Here is a 20450-nt window from a genome sequence, read left to right as displayed (position 1 = left end):
GCCGTCTGCTCGCGCCAACTTTAACTCTTTGCATGGTTTGTGAGTCAGCATGCCTGCTTGTCTATGTAACAAAAATGTATTTGCACAATAGAAGAAGAACACTGGAGGACTTTTGAAAAAAAAAAAAAACAACTAAAAAAAACCAAACCTCCCACGGCAACTCCCAAGAGCACCAGGCAGGGCGATTTTCTTCCTCTCTGGTGTGCAAACAATTCAAAAGACTTTGTCCAAATGACTCCACTGAGAAACATTTGATATTGTTCTTATTGAGTATCATTTCCAATAAGTGATTTTAACATGATTCAGCACTTACAACATGTATGGACTGTGTTAAAGAGAAACATGCTCTGCCAAACCTCTGCTACATCCACACTCACAGACTCTCCCAAAGAATGTTCCTCTTTCAAAGATTTCTGAGCGGGCACTGTAGAGAAATGGCGGTTGAGAAAAAAGGTTTGGAGAAAACAAAAAAGGGCATCGTCGTTTGATTGTCACACCCACCTCGGCCAGTTCTATATATATAACCACTGTGGCTCAAGAGCAATTCTTGGTTTACATGTAAATGGATAAAAACGTTATTTTTTGTTTGTTGTTTGTCTCTATTGATGAAAAATGTTATCTTTCTTTGGGACCTACGCTTTGGACATTTCATCTCTGACATCATCTATAAAATATATTTCTGAAAAATAAAATCTGCGCTTGTGTTGTCTTTTTTTCTCTACGTAAAAGCTGTACAGAGGTTAAAAAGAAGGTCAGGATTGGGCAACTTTTGGTGCAAGTTCAGGAGTTTTTCCTCTACCTGAGGTGTTTTGCCGTCATTCTGCCACTATCACTTCAGTGAAATGATTACTCAAAGTCCATGTTAGTGCAATGCAAGTGTAAATAATAAATGCTGCTGGCTGCAGTTGAATTCCTTAATGCATTTAGGACAACAGGGCAGCTGCTTAACCTTTATCTCATCTGAGTAACCCTCCTTGATATCTCCAATACAAATCTCCCACTCTCTGACCTGTGCTAGATCTGAGCAGCGAATTAGCCATCCAGCACATGACAGACGTAATGGTAGAAAGTGTGTCACCACTGAAACAGAGAAGAAGATGTATGGAGAAGCATCAAGTCTCAGCTGACTTCTCGCTGAGTGGAAAATCTAATTACGAGATCCAAGATCACAAGTGTGCAAAGCAGCAGCCATCAGGTGACCTCCTCCTCTCTAAAAAGTCGAAAAAAAAAAATCCTTTTATTCTTTACTAAAAGCCCAAGCTAAAACATTTAAACAGCTTGTTTTGCTCTACCAACTATCCAAAACTGAAATATATTAAGATTATTATCATAAAAGATTCAGAAAACCAGCAAAAATTGTCTTTCAAGAAGCTAGAAACAGATAATGTTTTTTTTCAATGTAGAAATACTAAAAAAAAACTATGAAAGGAAAAAAGAGACATGAGTATTTTAATTTTAACCATGTAATACTTAATATTGAAATTTAAATACCGCTAAATTAATAGCATTAAAATATTTTACTTTATTTGTTCTGTATTCATAAGTATTTTCTTGATTAGCATTTTTAAAAGCTGAAATTTATTTTTATTTTATTCATTGTTTATGAATTCACACCCAAAAAAAATTCAAATTTAAAAATTAAAATAAATAAATAAAATAAAAAGATGTTTTCGACTTGAACTTTTGGATCTGAATCAAATTTGAGCAACAGGAATCTATTTTTCTTTCCTTTTTTTTAAATTTTCAAAGTTAAATTTTTGGATCTGAACTGGCATATATATGTGTGTGTGTGTGTGTGTGTGTGTGTGTGTGTGTTTTGTTTTGTTTTTGTAACATTTTGTATTCTAAGTGCGTGAATATTTTTTTTTTCAAAGAAAAACATTTAAATGCTATGAATTCAGTGGTGTTTAAATTTCAATATTTTAGCGACTGTAAAAATTAAAATACTTATGTCTGTCCCATAAAATAATAACTACAAGCAAAGGGTCAGGAGGAGAAAGAATAAAAAGAAAAATATAGGTATCACATGCTTCAGGATTTTATTCTATCACAAAAAAACAATAATGACAATAATATAAAAAAAATACTGTCATTAATGAATAAATTATTGAATAGAGCATATTAAAAATGAAAGCCAACATATGCGTGTTTCTATTGTGATGAATAATAGCTGCACAATGAGTAATTCATAAAAATGTTCAATAAATAATTAGTTTGGGGGTTTTAACACGCCTGCATCCTGGATACAAAATGATTTACAAATAGTAAATTAAAATAATAAGAAGACAAGCACATTTTTTCACTTTGTTGTAAACAGTAAAAAGTGTTTGTTACTTTTGTAAATAGCGCTTTCTATGTAAAGTAAACAATAGCGCAGTGTAATAAGTGTACATGTGTCAGTGGAGTCCTCCTCTGTCCAATAAGAGGAAGGCACTTCCCTTTTACCATGCAAATACTGACCTGATATTTCCTCTCTGCCCACTGTCTCCACCGCTGCACCAGTGCAATGCCTGAGCTGCAACAGTAGCACGCTAATTTCTCCCATTTTCACAACCCTTAAGTGGGCGACCTGTCGTCTTTTTTACCCTCCTTTCTTTTCTTTTCTTAAGCAAACTGCAGCGTTTTTTCGGACATGCCTAACATCGTGCTTTTTAGCGGGAGCTCGCACCACGACCTGTCCCAGAAAGTGGCTGATCGGCTGGGACTGGATCTGGGGAAAGTGATAACCAAGAAATTCAGCAACCAGGAGACATGGTGAGCAGTTTCTTTACTGGTACTCGACGCTTAGTGTTCTCTTGGCTGTGACATTAACATGAAAGGCATGTTTTGTTGCTGTGGCGGAGAGCTGTCCATGTTGCTCTAGCCTCGGTATCACATGTGGGGAGGTTAGCTCGAAGCTAACAATAGTTTACTATTTAGCGGGTAGAGCTGTGAAGTCTCCACGTGACTAGCTAGCCACATGTAAACACACCAGGCTAGTAGCTGATAGCATGCTAACACCAGTGCGTCCTTTATCGGACAGCGTTGCTAGCGCTGGTGGTAGTGAATTATTTTCGTTGAGTTTTTTTTTACAACTGTGTCTTCCATGTGTTGCTGTGAAAATGGACCCGACTGGCAGAACCACAGCGGTTGCGAATTCACGTAACGTTGTATTTTGCTCGTTGCGTATCATCGTATCATGCTAACTACGCTAACGTTACGTATGTTTCCTGTGTGACGGGGTGATTTATGGAGGACGCACCAAAAAAGTGAAAGGCCGTATTTTTTACTTGTGTTGAAACGTGTCCCCTCAAACCCAATTTTTAGTCTAAACTGTGTGGAAAAACCCTTTAACACGAGAAGAGTTAGCTCTGTTTTAAAATGTTAACGCTGAGCTAGCAAGTTGCTAGCTTTGAAGGGGGAACAGGTTGCACGGTAATACGAAGTTTGTCGTTACACCTACATTTGTTCTTCTGCTAGCGAGGTGGACACTGTCAGCTAGCTGCTGCCCTTAAACCTGATGTTACTGATTAAACACTGTGGTTTAGGCACAACTTGGCCAGATTCTGCCAAGAAGAAGTATAGAAAGCTGGGGGAGAGAGTGCTAAGTATTGTGTCCAAACTATGCAGATTACTGGCAGTTAAATAAGAATATTCCGTTAACTAAAACTTAACTAAAACTAGTTGTGGGGGGCAAAAATGAGTTTAGAAAAACTAAAACTAATTGAAACAGCATCATGAACTTAAAAAACTTACCATAATGAGATAAAAATATACAGAAAATGTCTTTAGTTTTGGTCTTAAGTGTATTTCCTTGCACATACAAGTGTATATCAAAGACAAAACAGAAAAAAAGTTTGTATTATAAGCTAAAATGCATTAAATGTGATGGAATTAGAGTCATTTCCAGATGTTTTTTAATAATGTTGATCGTGGTGATAGCAATAGGTTGTTCCAAATAGAATTAATTATTAATAAGAATTAATATTGATGAAGGGATGTCCAACATCAATGAGTGAATGCTCAAGGAAAATTTAAAGTTCTGGAAAACACTTGGCAAGTCATGAGTAATGTGAACATATCTGTACATGAATACACAAGTCTGCTATATGTTCACATTAAAACTTGATATAGGTTGATGCATCTTTTAGCAAAGCTTATTACCCTCTGAACTGTCTTTTTGATTTAGAAAAATCATATCAAGGTAAGTGTGGCTCGTGGCTGTCTAAGCAGTATAATAGTACATAATATGACTTAAGCTGTAATAACAGGTTATGTCAGTTTGTACAAATTTGTTAACACAACAAGCCTGAGGAGGCGTCGGTGTCTATATTTATTTAGACTGGGTTGTTTACATGCCTGTGAGGCAGTTGCCTTCACAAAGTTAAGTGTTTCTGATGGTTGTCTTAAATCTTGCCCCTGACAAATAGTCCTCAAATTATATTAAAACAAATACTGGATCTTATAAAAACTTAACTAAGACAAAACCTTTTTTAAAAAAATAAATAAAATGAGCACACCCACTCTGGAAACTGAAACTAAACTGAATTGAAAACAGAAGTTAAAAACACAATGAAAACTAGTGAAAAATTTGCCAAGCCTCAGTCACATGCACTTCATTTGTGATCATCTCCAAAGCAGCCAAGATAACCGCTCTTTGAATCACTGACTGCCTTGTTTAATATTAGCATTGTAAATGACTTTATTACTTTCACTGCCTCTTCTGCTGCGTGGCTTTGATCAGAGTCAGTTAAGGTCACATAGCTTGTAGGCTTGTGGGTAATGATTATTTTAATTTTCCATTAATCTGCCCAGTATGTTTCTGAGTAATTGATGAATCTTTTTGTCAATAAAATGTCAGAAATAGTGAAACGTGTGGTAATTTCCCAGAGCTAAAAGTGATGTCTTCAAATGCTATTCGGATTTGTCATATATGACACAGAAAAGCATCAAATTCTCACATTTAAGAAGCATGAAACCAGCATGTGTTTGCTTTTTTTGCTTTAAAAATATATGAAAACAATTATTCAATGATCATATTAGTTGCCAGTTATTTTTCTGTCAATTGAGTACTCATGGCAGCTTGTTTGAGCCCTTTTTGAGGATGAACTTTTGGCATTATGCTGCCTGATTTGACTATGTTGACCTGAACTTGCTGCGTCAGATACAGCTTTAAACTCAGCATATATCTGAATGTATTTGTGGCTTTCTAACGTCTCATCTAAGTGCATTTTATACTCTTTAATTCAGTAACACGAACCTCAGTGAGTAGGGCTTTAACATTGTCAGAGTTGGATTTCCACTCTGCGCTCCCCATATTGTAATACACTCTGGATAAAAGCTTGATGTTGTTTTAATCTTTCCTGTGCATGAAACTAAAGAGTGCTTTCCAGCAATGGTTTAAAAGGGCATGTAAAAATGTCTTGGCCCCTTTATCTCCCGTACGACCCTCTCTGCTGCTGATGTTTTCAACCACGACTCTGAAATCCAGGGAAAACTCAGATTATCCGTGCTCGGGTTTCTGTCTAGGGAACACAGCTGTTCTGGCGACGCAATGTGCAAAACAAAGATTATTTTCCTGCCCTCGCAGACTAACAGGGAGGTGACAGCGATACACTAATAACGACTCTTCTCACGGCGCCGACACAGGTTTTACCAGGTGACTCGCAGAGGTCAAGGACCAAATGCAGAGGGAGTGCAACCCTGGAGAAGATGTTTTGTGGGTGAAACGTCCAAATAAAGACTTTATTGACACTGCTTTGTTTGCTCTCGTGTAGAGCAGAGATCCAGGTGTATATGTCAGCTGAAAACACTTCTACATAAAATGATAAACACAGAACATACAGGAAACCTACATTAATAGTACGTCCCAGATATTGTCCTTCTTTTCCGACTTTCTATTATTGACAAAGTGACTTTTTGTGTCCTGTGTTGTGGCACCTTGACTGCTGTTTAATTTGACCACCTGTGGCAGGAAATGTTTTGCTCATGGTGGTGTCTGTCCATCCCAAATGCCTCGACATACAGTTTGAAAATGTATATTTTCCGGTTTTGTCTTTCCAGCTCTACAATAGAGTATTAGCTTTCTTGGTACTGACCAAAATGTGCACAGAGAAAGAGACAGTATTGTACTGTTTGTTATTCAGGGCGTCTGCAGGTCCTTAAAAGGTCTTAATGTCTTAAATTTTCTGAATATTAGGCCATACACATCATTGAACAGTTTTTTTTTTTTTTTTTTTTAAGATATTTTTTTGGGTATTTTTTGCCTTTCATGGACAGGACAGTTAAGTGTGAAAGGGGGAGAGAGAGAGGGGATGACATGCAGCAAAGGGCCACAGGCTGGACTCAAACCCGGGCCGCTGCGGCAACAGCCTTGTACATGGGGTGCCTGCTCTACCACTAAGCCACTGACGCCCCCATTGAACAGTTATAAATTTGAATTTGTGAGGTCTAAATTGCCAGAAACCTTTCAATCTAATTTATTTTGACCAACGTTGAATTTTTTTGTCAAAATGAGGCAGGCTCTTCAGCGTGAAAGTCACATATAAATCTTTAAACCTTCCGCTGAACCTCATACTGTTTAAGCACTTTTTACTTGCACTTACCTGCTGGCAAAATGTAGATTAACCACATTCCTACATCAAACCTACCTCTGCACAGGATCTAGTATTGCAACAGCATGAGATTTTCATGGTACGATAACCATCTCAGACGATATATCGGTATTACAGTTACTGTCATTGTTATCAGTCACAATGCCTGTCAGAGGAATGAAAACATATTTTGGTTGAACAAAGGCTTTATTATAAATTGAAACATGAAACTATTTTGTAATAGAAGTATGTGTGAAAAGTCTGACAGGTGTTACAAACCAGCCCTACTGACTCGTGAAAACACGAATGGCCCTATCTAGAGCCAGTATTTGGTTTGTCCATTTTGGACTACTGTAGAAACATGGCAGCGCAACATGGCAATGTCCATAAACATAGTTATCATATAAGATTCTATTTCTGCCATTAAATCCCCCCTACATCGTACACACTGGACCTTTAGTGTCTGATACCTGTAGACATAATTCAAAATTCAAGATAGCTCTGATTGGCTGAAATTGGCAACTATTTTAACACATTTTGTACTTGTATGAGTTACTGTTCAAGCCAAAAAGTCAAACATTTGCTTGCACCAGCTTTTAACGTGTGAGGATTTGCTGCCTTTTGGCTTCGGGCTGAATAATAAGTAAACTCAACTTGGATTTTTGGACTATTTGTTGGACAAAATGAGACATTTTCAGACTTTTTTCCTGCCATTTTAAGACAAAACTAATGATAAAGTGAATGTATAAGGAAGATAATCTTTAATTGTAGCCACAGTTGAGTCAAAATGATCTCCGAATTTGCCACACTGTTGCCTTCAGGTGCCACTACGGCCTTTGCTCTCCATGCAATACCTCCCAAGCATAATACAAGTTCAAACAATACGAGTGGGTCCTTTATTCACAGCGTTTAACGACCTTTACAGATTTGTACATGTTGGCCCCTCTTAAAAAAACCATTGGCCTTGTGACTACACACACTCTCACCCTCTACAACTGTACGTGTCCAGTGATCACATGACTGAAGCCGTGGAGGACCTGGTCATCCCCCCACACAGGAATGTTTCACACACATGCTGTCTGCCTCAGCTGCAGTGTCTGTGGCAGGTTGACAGCTGTGTGTGTGTGTGTGTGTGTGTGTGTGTGTGTGTGTGTGTGTGTGTGTGTGTGTGTTTTTTTTGTTTTTTTTTTGCAGACATCCACACATAAGCAGAGGGACTCAGCCCAAACTTGTTTCTGAACATTCACGTTAGCTCTGTCATACATAACTTTATAGAAGCAACAAAAACTCACTGCTCAGAGATGTGATTGTGTAATAATAAACTATATGACCTTTTAATCTGGAAAAGAATGTTGCTAAACATTTATGCCGCTGTTGGAGGTGATTCAGTGGTGATCAACAATTTGGCATAACTTGTTTTTATTAAAGATTTCAGTAAGAACAGGTTTAACATGATGTTACCATGGTCGCATCAGGCTTTGATCTCCGCTGACACATTTCCCTCTTTGTCGTTCCAACAGTGTGGAAATCGGGGAGAGCGTGCGCGGCGAAGACGTGTACATCGTGCAGAGCGGTTGCGGCGAAATCAACGACAACCTGATGGAGCTGCTCATCATGATTAACGCATGTAAGATCGCCTCCTCATCCCGTGTCACCGCCGTCATCCCTTGCTTCCCCTACGCCCGGCAGGACAAGAAGGACAAGGTACACACACCTACACATACACACTTCATCACTGTTGTTGGAAAATATTGAACTTCACTAAACATTTAAAAGTCTTAAAATCTGCCACATTACAACTGGTAATAGAGCATTTAATACATGTTAAAATACTCTGTGTTAATGCTCAATACATCTAAGAATGTATAAATGAGACCAAGCATGTTGTTGTGGCTTCACCTTTAACATGAATGTTGAAAGTCAGTTTCCCTTCTAGCTGCAGGTCGGCATGTTGCATAACTTTACAGCGATGTATTAATGGGAAAAGTCAAATGTACACAGTGTACACATTGTTACCGCAGCGCTCCGCTTTGCAACTGGAGCAGTTCGCTGCTCTCGGGAAATCTGAAATTGACACATCAGACATTCCAGCGGGCCGAGAAACTGGTTCACACAACCCTGCTTATCTTGTAAATCATTATCTTGTGTTGCCTCAGTTGTTTATGTAACTTACAACCACAAATCAGGTCCATGTGAAGCAACGGGAGAGCTCCAACGAGTCAGCACCCGGAGAGAGAGTTTGAAAATGAGTTATCCTCCTGTTCCTCCTCTTTTCTTTCACTCTGCCTGCACATAACTTATCCAGTGTGTTTGATTTCATTTTACTCACATGAGGGTGTAATATGTGAGGGTCAGAGCTCTGCTGAAAGTTTGGTTAACCTCATCCACATGTTGACTTGAGGCATAAAGGTTTCCCTCTGTAAAATGTGCTGCTTGCAGGTGCCTGCAGGACTGATTATTCTGTATACAAGCCCACTTAAACTTAACAAGAATACACAGCAAAGACATTTATTAAACAACAAAAGTGTTTAATCTCTGTGAGGGAGTAGGAAGAAGTGAGTACTTATCATATCCTACCCTCTTCTTTTATATTATATCAATAAACTTGATATTAAACATGGGCTGCTTGGCTTGATTTTGAGCTGCAAGCCCCCTTTTGAATTGTTAACTATCACTGTTAGCATTGTTAGCAACATCACCACAGCTAGTGGTGCTAACATAGTTAATGCTAGAGGGAGTTTGCAGCTCAAAATTAAGCTTTTTACTTTCCAGGGCAACCTGGGTGGCCACTGTTTCTACAGCGACGGGCTTACCAGCGGTTATTACAGACTGAGTGGAGCCGTTGACCTGCTCCTGCCAGGCCAGCGCGCAGTGCGAACCAGTGGAGACTGGAGGGTGGGCAGTGGGCATCATGTTAGCCAGTTGCAGCTAACTGTCTGTCTATCCGCTGTCTGTCAGCAAAGCTTTGTCTGTCTACAAGAAGAAAGCTTCAAAATGCAGCACTAAAGCTCACAGTCATCAGAGCAGTGGACTAAATGGAAAGCGCCTCTTGTGTATCACATCATTTTGTATTTTTTCCAAAAATTCACCCAGTTAGCTCTGGGTTAAGATGTGCCAGGCTATCAAAAGAAAAATTAACTGAGACTGACGTCCCTAGTTTAGACTCAGTTCAGTTCAACCTTTTGCATTAACAGCTCGTTGGCCTGAATCCCCAAACTGCATTTTGTCTGACACACTCACGCAAGCAAAGCTCAGCCATCGTCTCCAGGTGTGTCAACAAACCCTGAGGCTTCAGGTGTGCGTCTATGTGGTGTTAGCTTTTGAGTGAACAAGCCTGTGGCAGCAGAGTAACAAACCGTAAGGGAAAGGTCACAGGTTAAGTCCTGACAAACTGTCCTTCAGGAAGTTTCCTACTTTTCCTAGCAAACAGAGGCTCTCCCATGTGGCCTTAAATGATGAGGAGTAAATCAATTTTGGAAGTTCACACAAAATAATTCTGACTCTGGATTTGCATTAAAAAAGAAAACCTTGCAGTGTTTTTAAAGTTCCAATATTTTTTTCTTACTTACTTACCTCAAGCGACTGTGTCTTGATGCTTGTCCCAGAGTCGAGCACCCATATCAGCCAAGCTGGTGGCAAACATGTTGTCTGTGGCCGGCGCCGACCACATCATCACCATGGACCTCCACGCCTCACAGATCCAGGTGAGTGTACAGCAGAGTGATTGTAGCTCTCTGTCTGGGTCTAAATGTGAAAAGAAGACATTAAAGGTGTTAGTTTATTGAAAGTTTCTGTAACAATCTACTGTAAGTTTTTATTTCATCAGAGACATTAAAGAACTTAAGTGTGTAGCTATCCATCAGAAGTGCTAGCTTAGCTTAGTGAGGCTTTAGTTGAGGCAGTGAAGACAGAATAGTGGGTATGAATGAGTGCTAAGGTGCCACAGACATGAATATTCCTGGACTGACTTGTTGAGAAATATGTCTATTAGCTGTTATATCTTTGTTGATAACTGTTGTGTCTTTCTATAAGGGCTTTTTCGACATTGCTGTAGACAACCTTTACGCAGAGCCGGCTGTCCTGCAGTGGATCAGAGAAAACATTCCCGAGTGGAAAAACTGTATCATCGTGTCTCCAGACGCTGGCGGAGCAAAACGGTAAGATACAGTGAGATTTCAGGGACAAAGAGACACCTGCATGTGCATAAGTTTCTTTAGATGAATGCTTGGTGTCACCATTGTGAAGGTGAGCTCCAGTTCACTGCCTCTACAAGGTCAAGAGTCAACAAGTCATCTTGTTTGAGTAGCAGTTACAGGTTCATTCCTGGTCTAATTGCTCTTTTTTTCCTTACTCCTCTGTCCAGTGTGACATCCATCGCTGACCGACTGAACGTGGAGTTTGCCCTCATCCACAAAGAAAGAAAGAAGGCCAACGAGGTGGACCGCATGGTGCTGGTGGGCGATGTTAAGGACCGTGTGGCCATTCTGGTGGACGACATGGCCGACACCTGTGGCACCATCTGCCACGCTGCCGACAAGTCAGTATCATTCAAATGCATTTGTTTTGTCTGTAAAGTGGGCAGAGCTTTAATCTGAATCCAAACTGGGATCAAACTCTGTTACCTTTTGCACAAGGATGTGGTAACTGCAGCGTGTTGACATGAGCCTGATAAGCTGCTTTTATCAATTGAGACATTGCACCTTTGATCTATTAAAGAATTCTCTGCGTCATGAAAGCTTTGAAAGACAAAAAAAGACATTGGTTGAGAAACACATGCATTATAAAGCATTACATTTAAAATTATTTTCCTTTCTCCTGTAGGCTGATTGATGCTGGCGCAATAAAGGTCTACGCCATCCTCACACATGGCATCTTCTCCGGTCCAGCCATCTCCCGCATCAACAGCGCCCCATTCGAGGCCGTGGTGGTGACCAACACCATCCCACAGGAAGAGAAGATGAAGGCGTGCCCAAAAATACAGGTACACATCACACACACTCTGGCCTCGGATACATGCCATGTGTTTGTTTTCAAGGCCTTACCAGCACTTGAGCAAATGGCGTGCTAGCATGAAAACAGTAACTAGCTTCTTGGTCACTTCCAGTCAGTTTATTACTTTACCGTTAGACAGTTTTTACCTCAAATACTATCACTGTGTGCTCAGCTGAAACTGGGCTCTGCCTCTGCAAACACTGGCACCTGATGCAGGGTAATGCTTGACCTCACATTTGTAACATACTGTTTTCAGTTGCAGCATTAATTCCTGGACAAACCCTCACTGTACATTTAATAAAACAAGTCAACTTAAACGCTGTTTTCTTCTCTGGTTCTATCGTCAGCTCATCCTTCGTCATGCTTGAACACACACTCACTATACACACATGATGTAAGCTTACGCAATGCAGTACGTATGTAAACCCAGACTCACCCATTGCCACACCGTAGTATTGTGAGCATCAAAGCTTTCGCACAGCATTTTACAAGTTGTCTTCATATGCTCTTGTTTACATATGTCACATGGCGCGTAGGGTGGAGTGTGTGCAGGTGACGCCAACAGGGCCAGGTGTTTCAGACTCTTAGGTTGGTTATATTGTGTGGCATTGACTTGTGGCTTTTGCTATTTCAAAATGGCACTATTAATTGTAACTGTATTAACTGTAACTGAGTAGCATGTTGTACAGTAGTCTCAGCCACCAGTGAATGAATGTGTATGTTGAGTACAGGTCCATTCACCATTTAAACTGATGAAACCTCATCAAATATAAACATGTGGAATCATACAGCACTGTAAATGACATCGCTTTGTTTGTCTTTTGTCCATTGATATCATAGGCCGAATTGTACTTTATAAATAAGTAGCAACTGCATACTGATGAATAATGGGGACAATAGTGACATCAAGTGGTTAAACTATGAACTATTAAGTCCCCTTTTTTGTTTATTGTTGGCTTTGTGAAGGGTTTTCTTTTTCAGACATGCTACAGTTGTCATATGTGCAGAAGAGACAATTTAAATGAATAAAAATGAGGTTTAATTTCCCTCACGCTTTTGTCTCGTTTCCTCCAGGTCATCGACATCTCCATGATCCTGGCGGAGGCGATCAGGAGAACCCACAACGGCGAGTCAGTGTCCTACCTCTTCAGCCATGTACCCTTGTAATGAACGAGAGACGGCGGCCCTTTTTCTCTCTTTCCTGTCGGGCCACTCGGCTGGCACTTCCTGCCACACATCCTCCAGAAAGGCTTGAATAAAAGGCCCGATGGTTTTTGGCCAACCCCATGTGACTGTTTAAAGGTCACGCTCACACATTGTCTTTGACATTTTCACCCAGGAGACAGAGGGAAATATCACTTCCTTCCCTGAAGACCAAGTTTGTATTTATGACTATCTTTTTTTTCCTGTTTATTCTTTTTTTTTTTTTTTCCTCATGTTTTAGTTTTGGTCTTGCCAGCCTCGATCACCCGAGGCCTGGCCTTCACATCAACCAAAGGCTCCATTATGTGACTCTGTATTATTTGTACCTCATATTGAACTTACTTCATTCCACAGTGTTAAGTGATTAGAAATATTTTGGCCCTTTCTGCTTCACAAAGTCATAAAAATAGTGAAAAATATGCACCTTCCCCCCCTTAAGTGTTGTGCTAACAGCTGCTGAAAGTCTTAAAATAATAGAGGCTAACCGTAATGAGCTAATGCTATCTGGATTGTAATAGTTAATGCTAAGTGCTGTTATTGGAGCAGAGTTTAAGGCTGCACCACGAGTGGAAATGTGTTGACACAGACAGGAGTAAAATTAAAGAACACGCTTATTTTACTCACTTTTTTTTCTTAGTGAATGTGCTGATGCATTTTACCTCTGCAGCGTCATTCCTCCCACAGTAAGCTGCTGTCACCCAGTGGTGGCTCATCTGTATGACAACCTTCTCCTTCAGTAATCGTGCTAAAAAAAAAAAATAATAAAAAAAAAAAAACTATGAAATTAACTTTTCCAGCTCTCTGACGGGTCTGTCGTTGAGTCAGAGTGTTTAATACGAGGTGTCCTTGGGTGCTTCACCCATGTTTCAAAAGGTCATTAAAAAAATAAATTGAGCCCAAAGCTTGTTATAGTGTTTAAGATTTCAACAATAATGAAAGTGGTTTAATTGTTATCATGTTTCGAGTGAGGCACATTTAACTTGTTGCCTGAAGATGGATTAAAAAAAGATGGTGGAAAAACGTGACTTAAATTTTTTTTATATGTAACACTTCAAGCTGTATCTTTGAAAATAAAGCTTTGACAATGGCTAACAGATGCTCGACTTTCCTTTTCAGCAGTAGATTTAAAGGGACGTTACAGCAATTAGTATGCTTTCCAATGTTAGGGAACTACTATACTATACTATACTATACACATAGATAGATAGATAGATAGATAGATAGATAGATAGATAGAAATCAGTTTGGACTTGAGAAAAAGAATTATTGATGCACACAAAGCAGGAGAAGGATATACAAAGCTATCCAAGCATTTCCAAGTGTCAAGAACTGGAGTGAGAATTATAATCCAGAAATTCAAAGACAGCCACACAGTACAGAACAAGCCTGGCAGAGGTAGGAAGCGAAAGATTTCAAAGACCCTGGAAAGAAAACTAGTGAGAGATGTGTCTCAAGACCCCAGAACAACTGCCAAGACACTGGTGAATGACTTGGACACATCAGGAATCGTAGTCTCTAAGAAGACAATCACTAGAGCTCTGCACAGGAATGGACTGCGAGGTTGCAGACCAAGAAGAACTCCACTTTTGAAGAAGAGACACCTTCAAGCCAGACTTAAGTATGCTCAGGACAACCTGGAGAAAGATTATGCATACTGGAAGCGTGTCCTATGGTCTGATGAGACTAAACTAGAGCTCTTTGGCCATAGAGACACTGCTTATGTTTGGAGAAAAAAGGGAGAGGCATATAACCCAAAGAACACCGTCCCCACAGTGAAACATGGTGGTGGGAGTATTATGCTGTGGGGATGCTTCAGTGCATCTGGAATTGGAAATCTTGTCAAAGTGGAAGGAATCATGAACACAGAAAGATATGTGGAGATTTTGAAAGAAAACCTTAAGCAGTCAGCAATAAAACTGGGTCTAGGTCGTCGCTTCGTCTTCCAACATGACAACGATCCAAAACATACGTCTCTCTTGGTGAAGAACTATCTCCAGAAGACCAAAGTGAATGTAATTGAGTGGTCTGCACAAAGCCCTGACTTAAATCCCATTGAAAATATGTGGGGTGACCTAAAGAAGAACGTCCATGCCAGAAAGCCATCAAATCTGGAGGAGCTTGAGAGATTTGCCAAAGAAGAATGGGCTGGGATTCCTCAAAAGAAGTGTCAGAGACTTGTTGAAAACTACAACAAACGACTGCAGGCTGTTATCCAGCAAAAAGGATACACAATTGACTATTAGGATCTGGGGGGCTAATAATTTTGACCCTGGTAGTTTTTGTTTTTTGTGGAATATTTTCATTTCTGTGTGCAAACTAAAATAATGTAAGCATCCAAAATAAAACTAGGATGTCTAAAAAAGCTGTGTTAAAAATGTGTTGCTGTGTTTAAAAGCACTTGGGAAATACTTTTAAAACAATGACATTTTTGTAGTGGGGCTAATAATTTTGTCCTCAACTGTATCTTCTCTGTTATGCTGTGTTCCAGTCAGTCTGAGGTTGGAATATCCCAGTTGAAATTTTCAATATTCCAACTCCAAGTGTTCCAGGTGCACAACGCCAATCATAAAAAAAACATGGATGACCGTGGTTTTTTAGCAAGTGCACACAAAATTGAACTCCCAGCAGTGCAGCCTCCAACGCATGAGGTAACTCATTTTACTTTAAGGCGCCTATTTGCTTGGAAACGTATCAAAATTTCTAATTTCAATTAGCATTAGTCTCTAGCATCTCCAAAATGCTGCAACCTGCACTTCCCATAATGCAACTCAACAACATCCCTCACTGGTAAAGGCCAACGTGTTTAAAATCCACATCCGCAGTCTGTCACATTAGACCTGTAAAAATTTGTAGCTGAAGCTGAGACAACCCTGATGACTTCACTATAATGATGTCATCGATATGATGTCACCAGGGTTATTTTTTCAGACTTGCTCAAGTTGCTTTATAGCTACCGCAGACATTATACACTTGTTACAGATTCATTAGCGCTAACTATGACTAGCAAATTGACATGTATGTGTAAAATTGTAATTTTCCTATATTAGAAATACAATAAACTTTAATTAATTTTTTAAAGTCTTATTTATCACATAGTAATGCATTTGAGTTTAAGGATAAACTAAATAAAATACAAGATGTGACTGAAAGCTCTGGAAATTTTTCAGCAATTGGACCCCATGTAATTTTTTAAAATTAGATTATTGAAAGTTAATTTCCAACACTGCAAGTCATTAAAGCGAATCATTTCAACATCTCTTACTAAGTTCCTTATTTGTACCTTTTTAAATAGGGTTTCATTTAAATAACTGTTCGGAGCTCAGAGAGGTAGAACTTCAGTTTGAACGCAGGATTCTTACTTATAGACTAGTAAACCATTATTGTATGGGAATTTACTTCAGTAAAGCATCTGATGTAAGAATCCAGAAAGAGAGGAAATGCTTGATGAATCAAAGTCACTGGGGTCCATGTTAAACAACAGCAAAACTATATTAAAACATCTGTTAACGTAGTCTCACTCAAAGCCAGACTCCATTGACAAAAACAGCAATTTTATCTCAGTAAACGCGGGAGCTGCTGGTCTACCACTGCCTCCATCAGTTGGTGTAATTGTTTGACTTCTGTGTTTAAAAGGGTTTGTTCGGCCTCACAGAAGTCACACAATAACACAAACACCTTGACTGAAGCAGTGATAGACCAGCAGCTCCTGTGTTCAATTAGGTAAAATTACTATTTTTGTCAATGGAATTTGGCTTTGGAGACCATAGATTTATGATAGATTATGATAGTTTCCCATCAGAAAGAGCTGTCTGTTTGGAAGGTACTGAGCATACGACTGGATAAATGACACTTGGATTATACTGCATGAGTTCTGTGAGAAACAGGAGTTTTGACATAGTTTTGCTTTTGTTGAATGTGGACCCCAATGACTTCAATTCACTACAAAGTTCTCAGTTTTTGGTTTTGTCGTTCATTGTGGAGGCATACGAGAAAAACAAAGTTTTGTTTGTGAACTCAACCTAACACAGGGTGAGTAATTAACATACAGATTGTCATTTTGCAAGTGAACTATTCCTTTAATTTATGGCTTTATGCACCATGCACATTTGCAGTCTTGAGGGCAGAAGTTCTAGGAGGTAAAAGTACATGCTTTTTATTTTATAATCGTATTTTATCTGTAAATACATGACAATAGAAACACTGACTTGCCTTGAAGTGAGTATGTAAAGCTGCCACCGGGGGGCGCTCTTTCTACATGAATGTGCAGCCAGAGCAGTTGCAGACAGATCAAACTAATGAGGAGAGATAATGTGCCATTCAGTTCAACACGAGAGTCATTTTCACTTCAGATGCAGTTAAAGTAATGGCACATTTTAAGTCAAACTGCTGCTGTGATGTGAAACTGAAGTGTGGGGGTGCCACGCTGACATTAAACAGCCACAACATGAAACCAGGAGCGTGTCATTCGGCTCCATATGGCGACTGTAGCGCAAAGAAACACTATAAACCCGTGTATTTACATTTGTCTTCAGTGGGAGATGATTTGAGGCTCCTTTCAGAGGGGTTTCAGTGTTTGGTTTCAGCACGAGGATGGAGGGTGCGTTCCTCACCAGCAGGGGGATACGGAGGATGGGAGCTGATGATGTCAGATGTCATTAGCATATTTCTGACTATATCTAATGCTTGCGCAAAGACGCGCCACTACTGCTGCAACGCACTGACCAGAGATCATCCAGCCAACGGACACCACTTCGGTAAGAGTCACACAACAAAATGTATTTCTATTGTTTGAGCTTTATGTCCTGCAGATAGAGGAGGGGAATGTGAGGACTGTGGTCCAGGCGAGGGGAGGAGATGCTGCACCAACGCAGGCATATAAGACAAGATAATTAAAGTTAAAGTCAAAGCAGCTTATTTTTTCAATATTAATAAATAAAAATTGAGTGTGATGTGACAGCAGGGGAGTTACTTGTGTCGTGCCTTTGTCTTAATCGCGCACAATTACGCGTATCAGCCTATTTCCTTTGTTTGTGCTCGAGCTGCATGGTTCCGTTATCCGTAAAATGATGCTCCAACGCGCTTTATGTGGCTGTGGGCTCAGCCTGGAGAGTATTTGTGAGTGTATTGTTGAAAAAAAGTGGAGTTGATGTTGGATTTTTAGACTAACGTGAATGTGCCAAGTGCCAATCTGGGCGGTGGTTCCTTCAAATCGCACCCCAAGGGGAGAAGTACGTGACAAGTGAATTTGCGGATGTTGCACAGCTTCCATGTGGAAAGCCCCACTCATAAATCGGCACAATACCTCTAGATTACATCGTTTTTTATTTATCTTTAATGTGGTTTTTATAGAATATTTGCACACAAGCATGCGACCTTTCTCCCTTATTCCATATTTTTTCTCGGTCAGCGCAGCTTGGGAACTCCTGTTGTTATGTAAATGTCGAGTTTGGACTGGCTTCATTGTCTGGAGCAGCCTGTCCCCCGTGTGCAACATCCCGGGCTGTGTGTGTTGGATAACGGGATGGATGGCAGGCGAATCACGCCGGGGCTGAGCCAGCCGCAGGCGAACAAAAGGAGGCGGACGCACATTAGAGGGAAAAGTAGTCCGCGGTTGCGCATGTAGTTTAACTGATTTTTTGGCCACTGAGATTTAGGCAACGCCCTTCGGCTGGTAAAAAGTCATGGTGATAGTGGACCACATGCTCCTGTTTAAAAAAAACAAACATTGCTACTGCTTATTAAATATACATTAGATGATATTTAATCTATTGGACTGACTGTTTCTCAGATGATTCATGCACATGCTCTCTGTTCAAGTGTCTCTTTCTGATTTTTCAGACTATCTGCAAAAATGAGTGACAAGCCTGACGTGTCAGAGGTGACCAGCTTCGACAAGACCAAGCTAAAGAAGACGGAGACGCAGGAGAAGAATCCCCTGCCTACAAAAGAAAGTAAGGCTCAAATTCCTGGGGAGGGGTGGGCATTACATCATTGATTCTTGACATGTGTCTGTGCTGTTCATCGACACCTGTGAAGAAAATGGAGGCTGGCACAGTGCGGTTTTTAATCCAGGAACCTCACATCTGCTCTCTCTTTCCTTCCCACAGTGATCGAACAGGAGAAAGCCTCGTCGTGAAGCCCCTTCCTCCCGTCATGCACTGTACACCCCCTCCTCCTCCCGCATTGCCTTGTTTTCAGTCACTTCTTTTAGCTGTATAACTTTGTAACCGAAATTATGGAACGACAACGATAACCAAGCTGCACAGCCCGTGGACGGGTGATGCTTTCGCCAGGGCGGTCGGCCACGTCCCCTCGACAAACCCCGCCTCGACCACCTTCATGCTCGTCTATGTGAGGAGGATTTGTCTGAGGCGGAGGAGGGGAGCTGCAGAAGGTGCACGTCTCTTCTTCACCTTAACATCGACGTGCGGCAGATAAGAGAGGCCTAAGGGACGGGGCGTGGCCTGCGTCCCAGGAAGCTCATCAGCGTCTCACACATCACCACCGACACCCAACTTCCTGTGTGGCTGCTTTTGCGCCCCAGCTGTGGCGTCAAGCTTTTTTTTTTGTTTTTTGTTGTTTCTTCGTCTTCTAATTTTCGGAAATGCACAACTTTGTTTGTACGCTGGCCAAAATGTAAATGCCCCAAAAATTGATACTGTTGTCTGTCACAACGTTTTTTTTTTCTTTTTGTATGTACACGAGGATTAAAAAAAAAAGTGTAACGGATTCCATCTAGATCTGGGAGATGCTCAAACTTACGGACCTTATTTACGGTTAAATTTGACCACCCTTTTGCCGGAGTGATTTGGGATAGTTTTTGTGTTGCAATCTGTTTCTGAATTGTGTCAAATGAGGAAAAGGAAAACAAAAAAAATACACCGGCAATTGATTCCATTAGTTTGCTTTCGACAGATGAAAATTTTTTGGAGTTCCAGCAGTCATGTTACTCTGCCACAAACCATTACCAGAAATGGAAAACCGTGAAGTGTTGTAATAAAAAAGAATTTGTTACTAAAGAATTGCTGCAGAGTGCTTTTTCTGACACACAAATCCTCACACACTTGATCACAACACTCACATTTACAAATATCGTAGCTTACAGTTAGACGGCCCGTCTTAGTCTAACCCACTTCTTCACACTATCTTACACTCTGCAGATGCCAAACAATCCTTTAGCATTACTCAAGGGATGAGGCTGTGCACTATTAAAAGGCTTAAATGTCTCAAGCCCTGCAGGGATTTACCAGCACAGGAGATGAATTTTGTATCGCTGTGTGTGTCTGTGCAGAAAGAGGCAGGGAAATGAAAGCAACTTGTTGGACCACCTGTCACGAAGGTCTTTTCTTGAAGAGGATGTCATCACAATTGTCAACACAAAGCTCACTTTAAAGCCAGTGGTTATTGCAGAGAAGCTAGTCTTGCAGTCCAGCAAGTAGACTTGTCCTGCTGAGGACCTCTGACCTGTAAATGTAGGGATTACTTCCTGGCTGTACCCTATTTTTTGAAGGACTTGCAGTAAAATGCATCAAGAAAAGAGGAACAGAAGCGTATCAGTAACAGTTGCTCATGCATCTATTGTGTAGTGTCATGCACTGGTGAGCAGTGGCTTACGGGACAGCATGCCCTGACCCAGAGAACAGCCTCTGAGGGAGATTTACTCAGCCCTATGTCCTAAATTAG

General features: G+C 40.4%; 2 protein-coding genes across 2 annotated transcripts; both read left to right on the top strand.

Moving 5' to 3' along the window:
• Positions 1-2452: 2452 nt before the first annotated feature.
• Positions 2453-13863, top strand: LOC125884740 (ribose-phosphate pyrophosphokinase 2). Its single transcript, XM_049569883.1, has 7 exons — positions 2453-2754; positions 8093-8276; positions 10178-10276; positions 10605-10729; positions 10936-11109; positions 11394-11553; positions 12639-13863. The coding sequence occupies exons 1-7, from the start codon at positions 2633-2635 to the stop codon at positions 12729-12731; spliced, it is 957 nt and encodes a 318-aa protein (XP_049425840.1). The 5' UTR covers positions 2453-2632; the 3' UTR covers positions 12732-13863.
• A 3510-nt stretch (positions 13864-17373) lies between these two features.
• LOC125884878 (thymosin beta-12) lies at positions 17374-19789 on the top strand. Its single transcript, XM_049570136.1, has 3 exons — positions 17374-17521; positions 18606-18718; positions 18875-19789. Exons 2-3 carry the CDS (start codon positions 18619-18621, stop codon positions 18901-18903), a joined length of 129 nt encoding a protein of 42 aa, XP_049426093.1. The 5' UTR covers positions 17374-17521; positions 18606-18618; the 3' UTR covers positions 18904-19789.
• The last annotated feature ends 661 nt before the right edge of the window (positions 19790-20450 follow it).

The sequence above is a fragment of the Epinephelus fuscoguttatus genome, linkage group LG24 (assembly GCF_011397635.1).
Source record: "Epinephelus fuscoguttatus linkage group LG24, E.fuscoguttatus.final_Chr_v1".
In the NCBI taxonomy this organism is placed as follows: domain Eukaryota; kingdom Metazoa; phylum Chordata; class Actinopteri; order Perciformes; family Serranidae; genus Epinephelus; species Epinephelus fuscoguttatus.
This window is presented reverse-complemented; position numbering and strand designations above follow the sequence as displayed.

What these genes read in the sequence shown, in the direction of transcription:
- LOC125884878 (XM_049570136.1), top strand. Translation starts at nt 18,619, where the DNA reads ATGAGTGACAAGCCTGACGTGTCAGAGGTGACCAGCTTCGACAAGACC. An exon ending in TCCCCTGCCTACAAAAGAAA is followed by an intron (nt 18,719 to 18,874) that starts GTAAGGCTCAAA and finishes TCCTTCCCACAG; the next exon opens with TGATCGAACAGGAGAAAGCC.
- LOC125884740 (XM_049569883.1), top strand. Translation starts at nt 2,633, where the DNA reads ATGCCTAACATCGTGCTTTTTAGCGGGAGCTCGCACCACGACCTGTCC. An exon ending in ATCTGCCACGCTGCCGACAA is followed by an intron (nt 11,110 to 11,393) that starts GTCAGTATCATT and finishes TTTCTCCTGTAG; the next exon opens with GCTGATTGATGCTGGCGCAA. An exon ending in AGGCGTGCCCAAAAATACAG is followed by an intron (nt 11,554 to 12,638) that starts GTACACATCACA and finishes CGTTTCCTCCAG; the next exon opens with GTCATCGACATCTCCATGAT.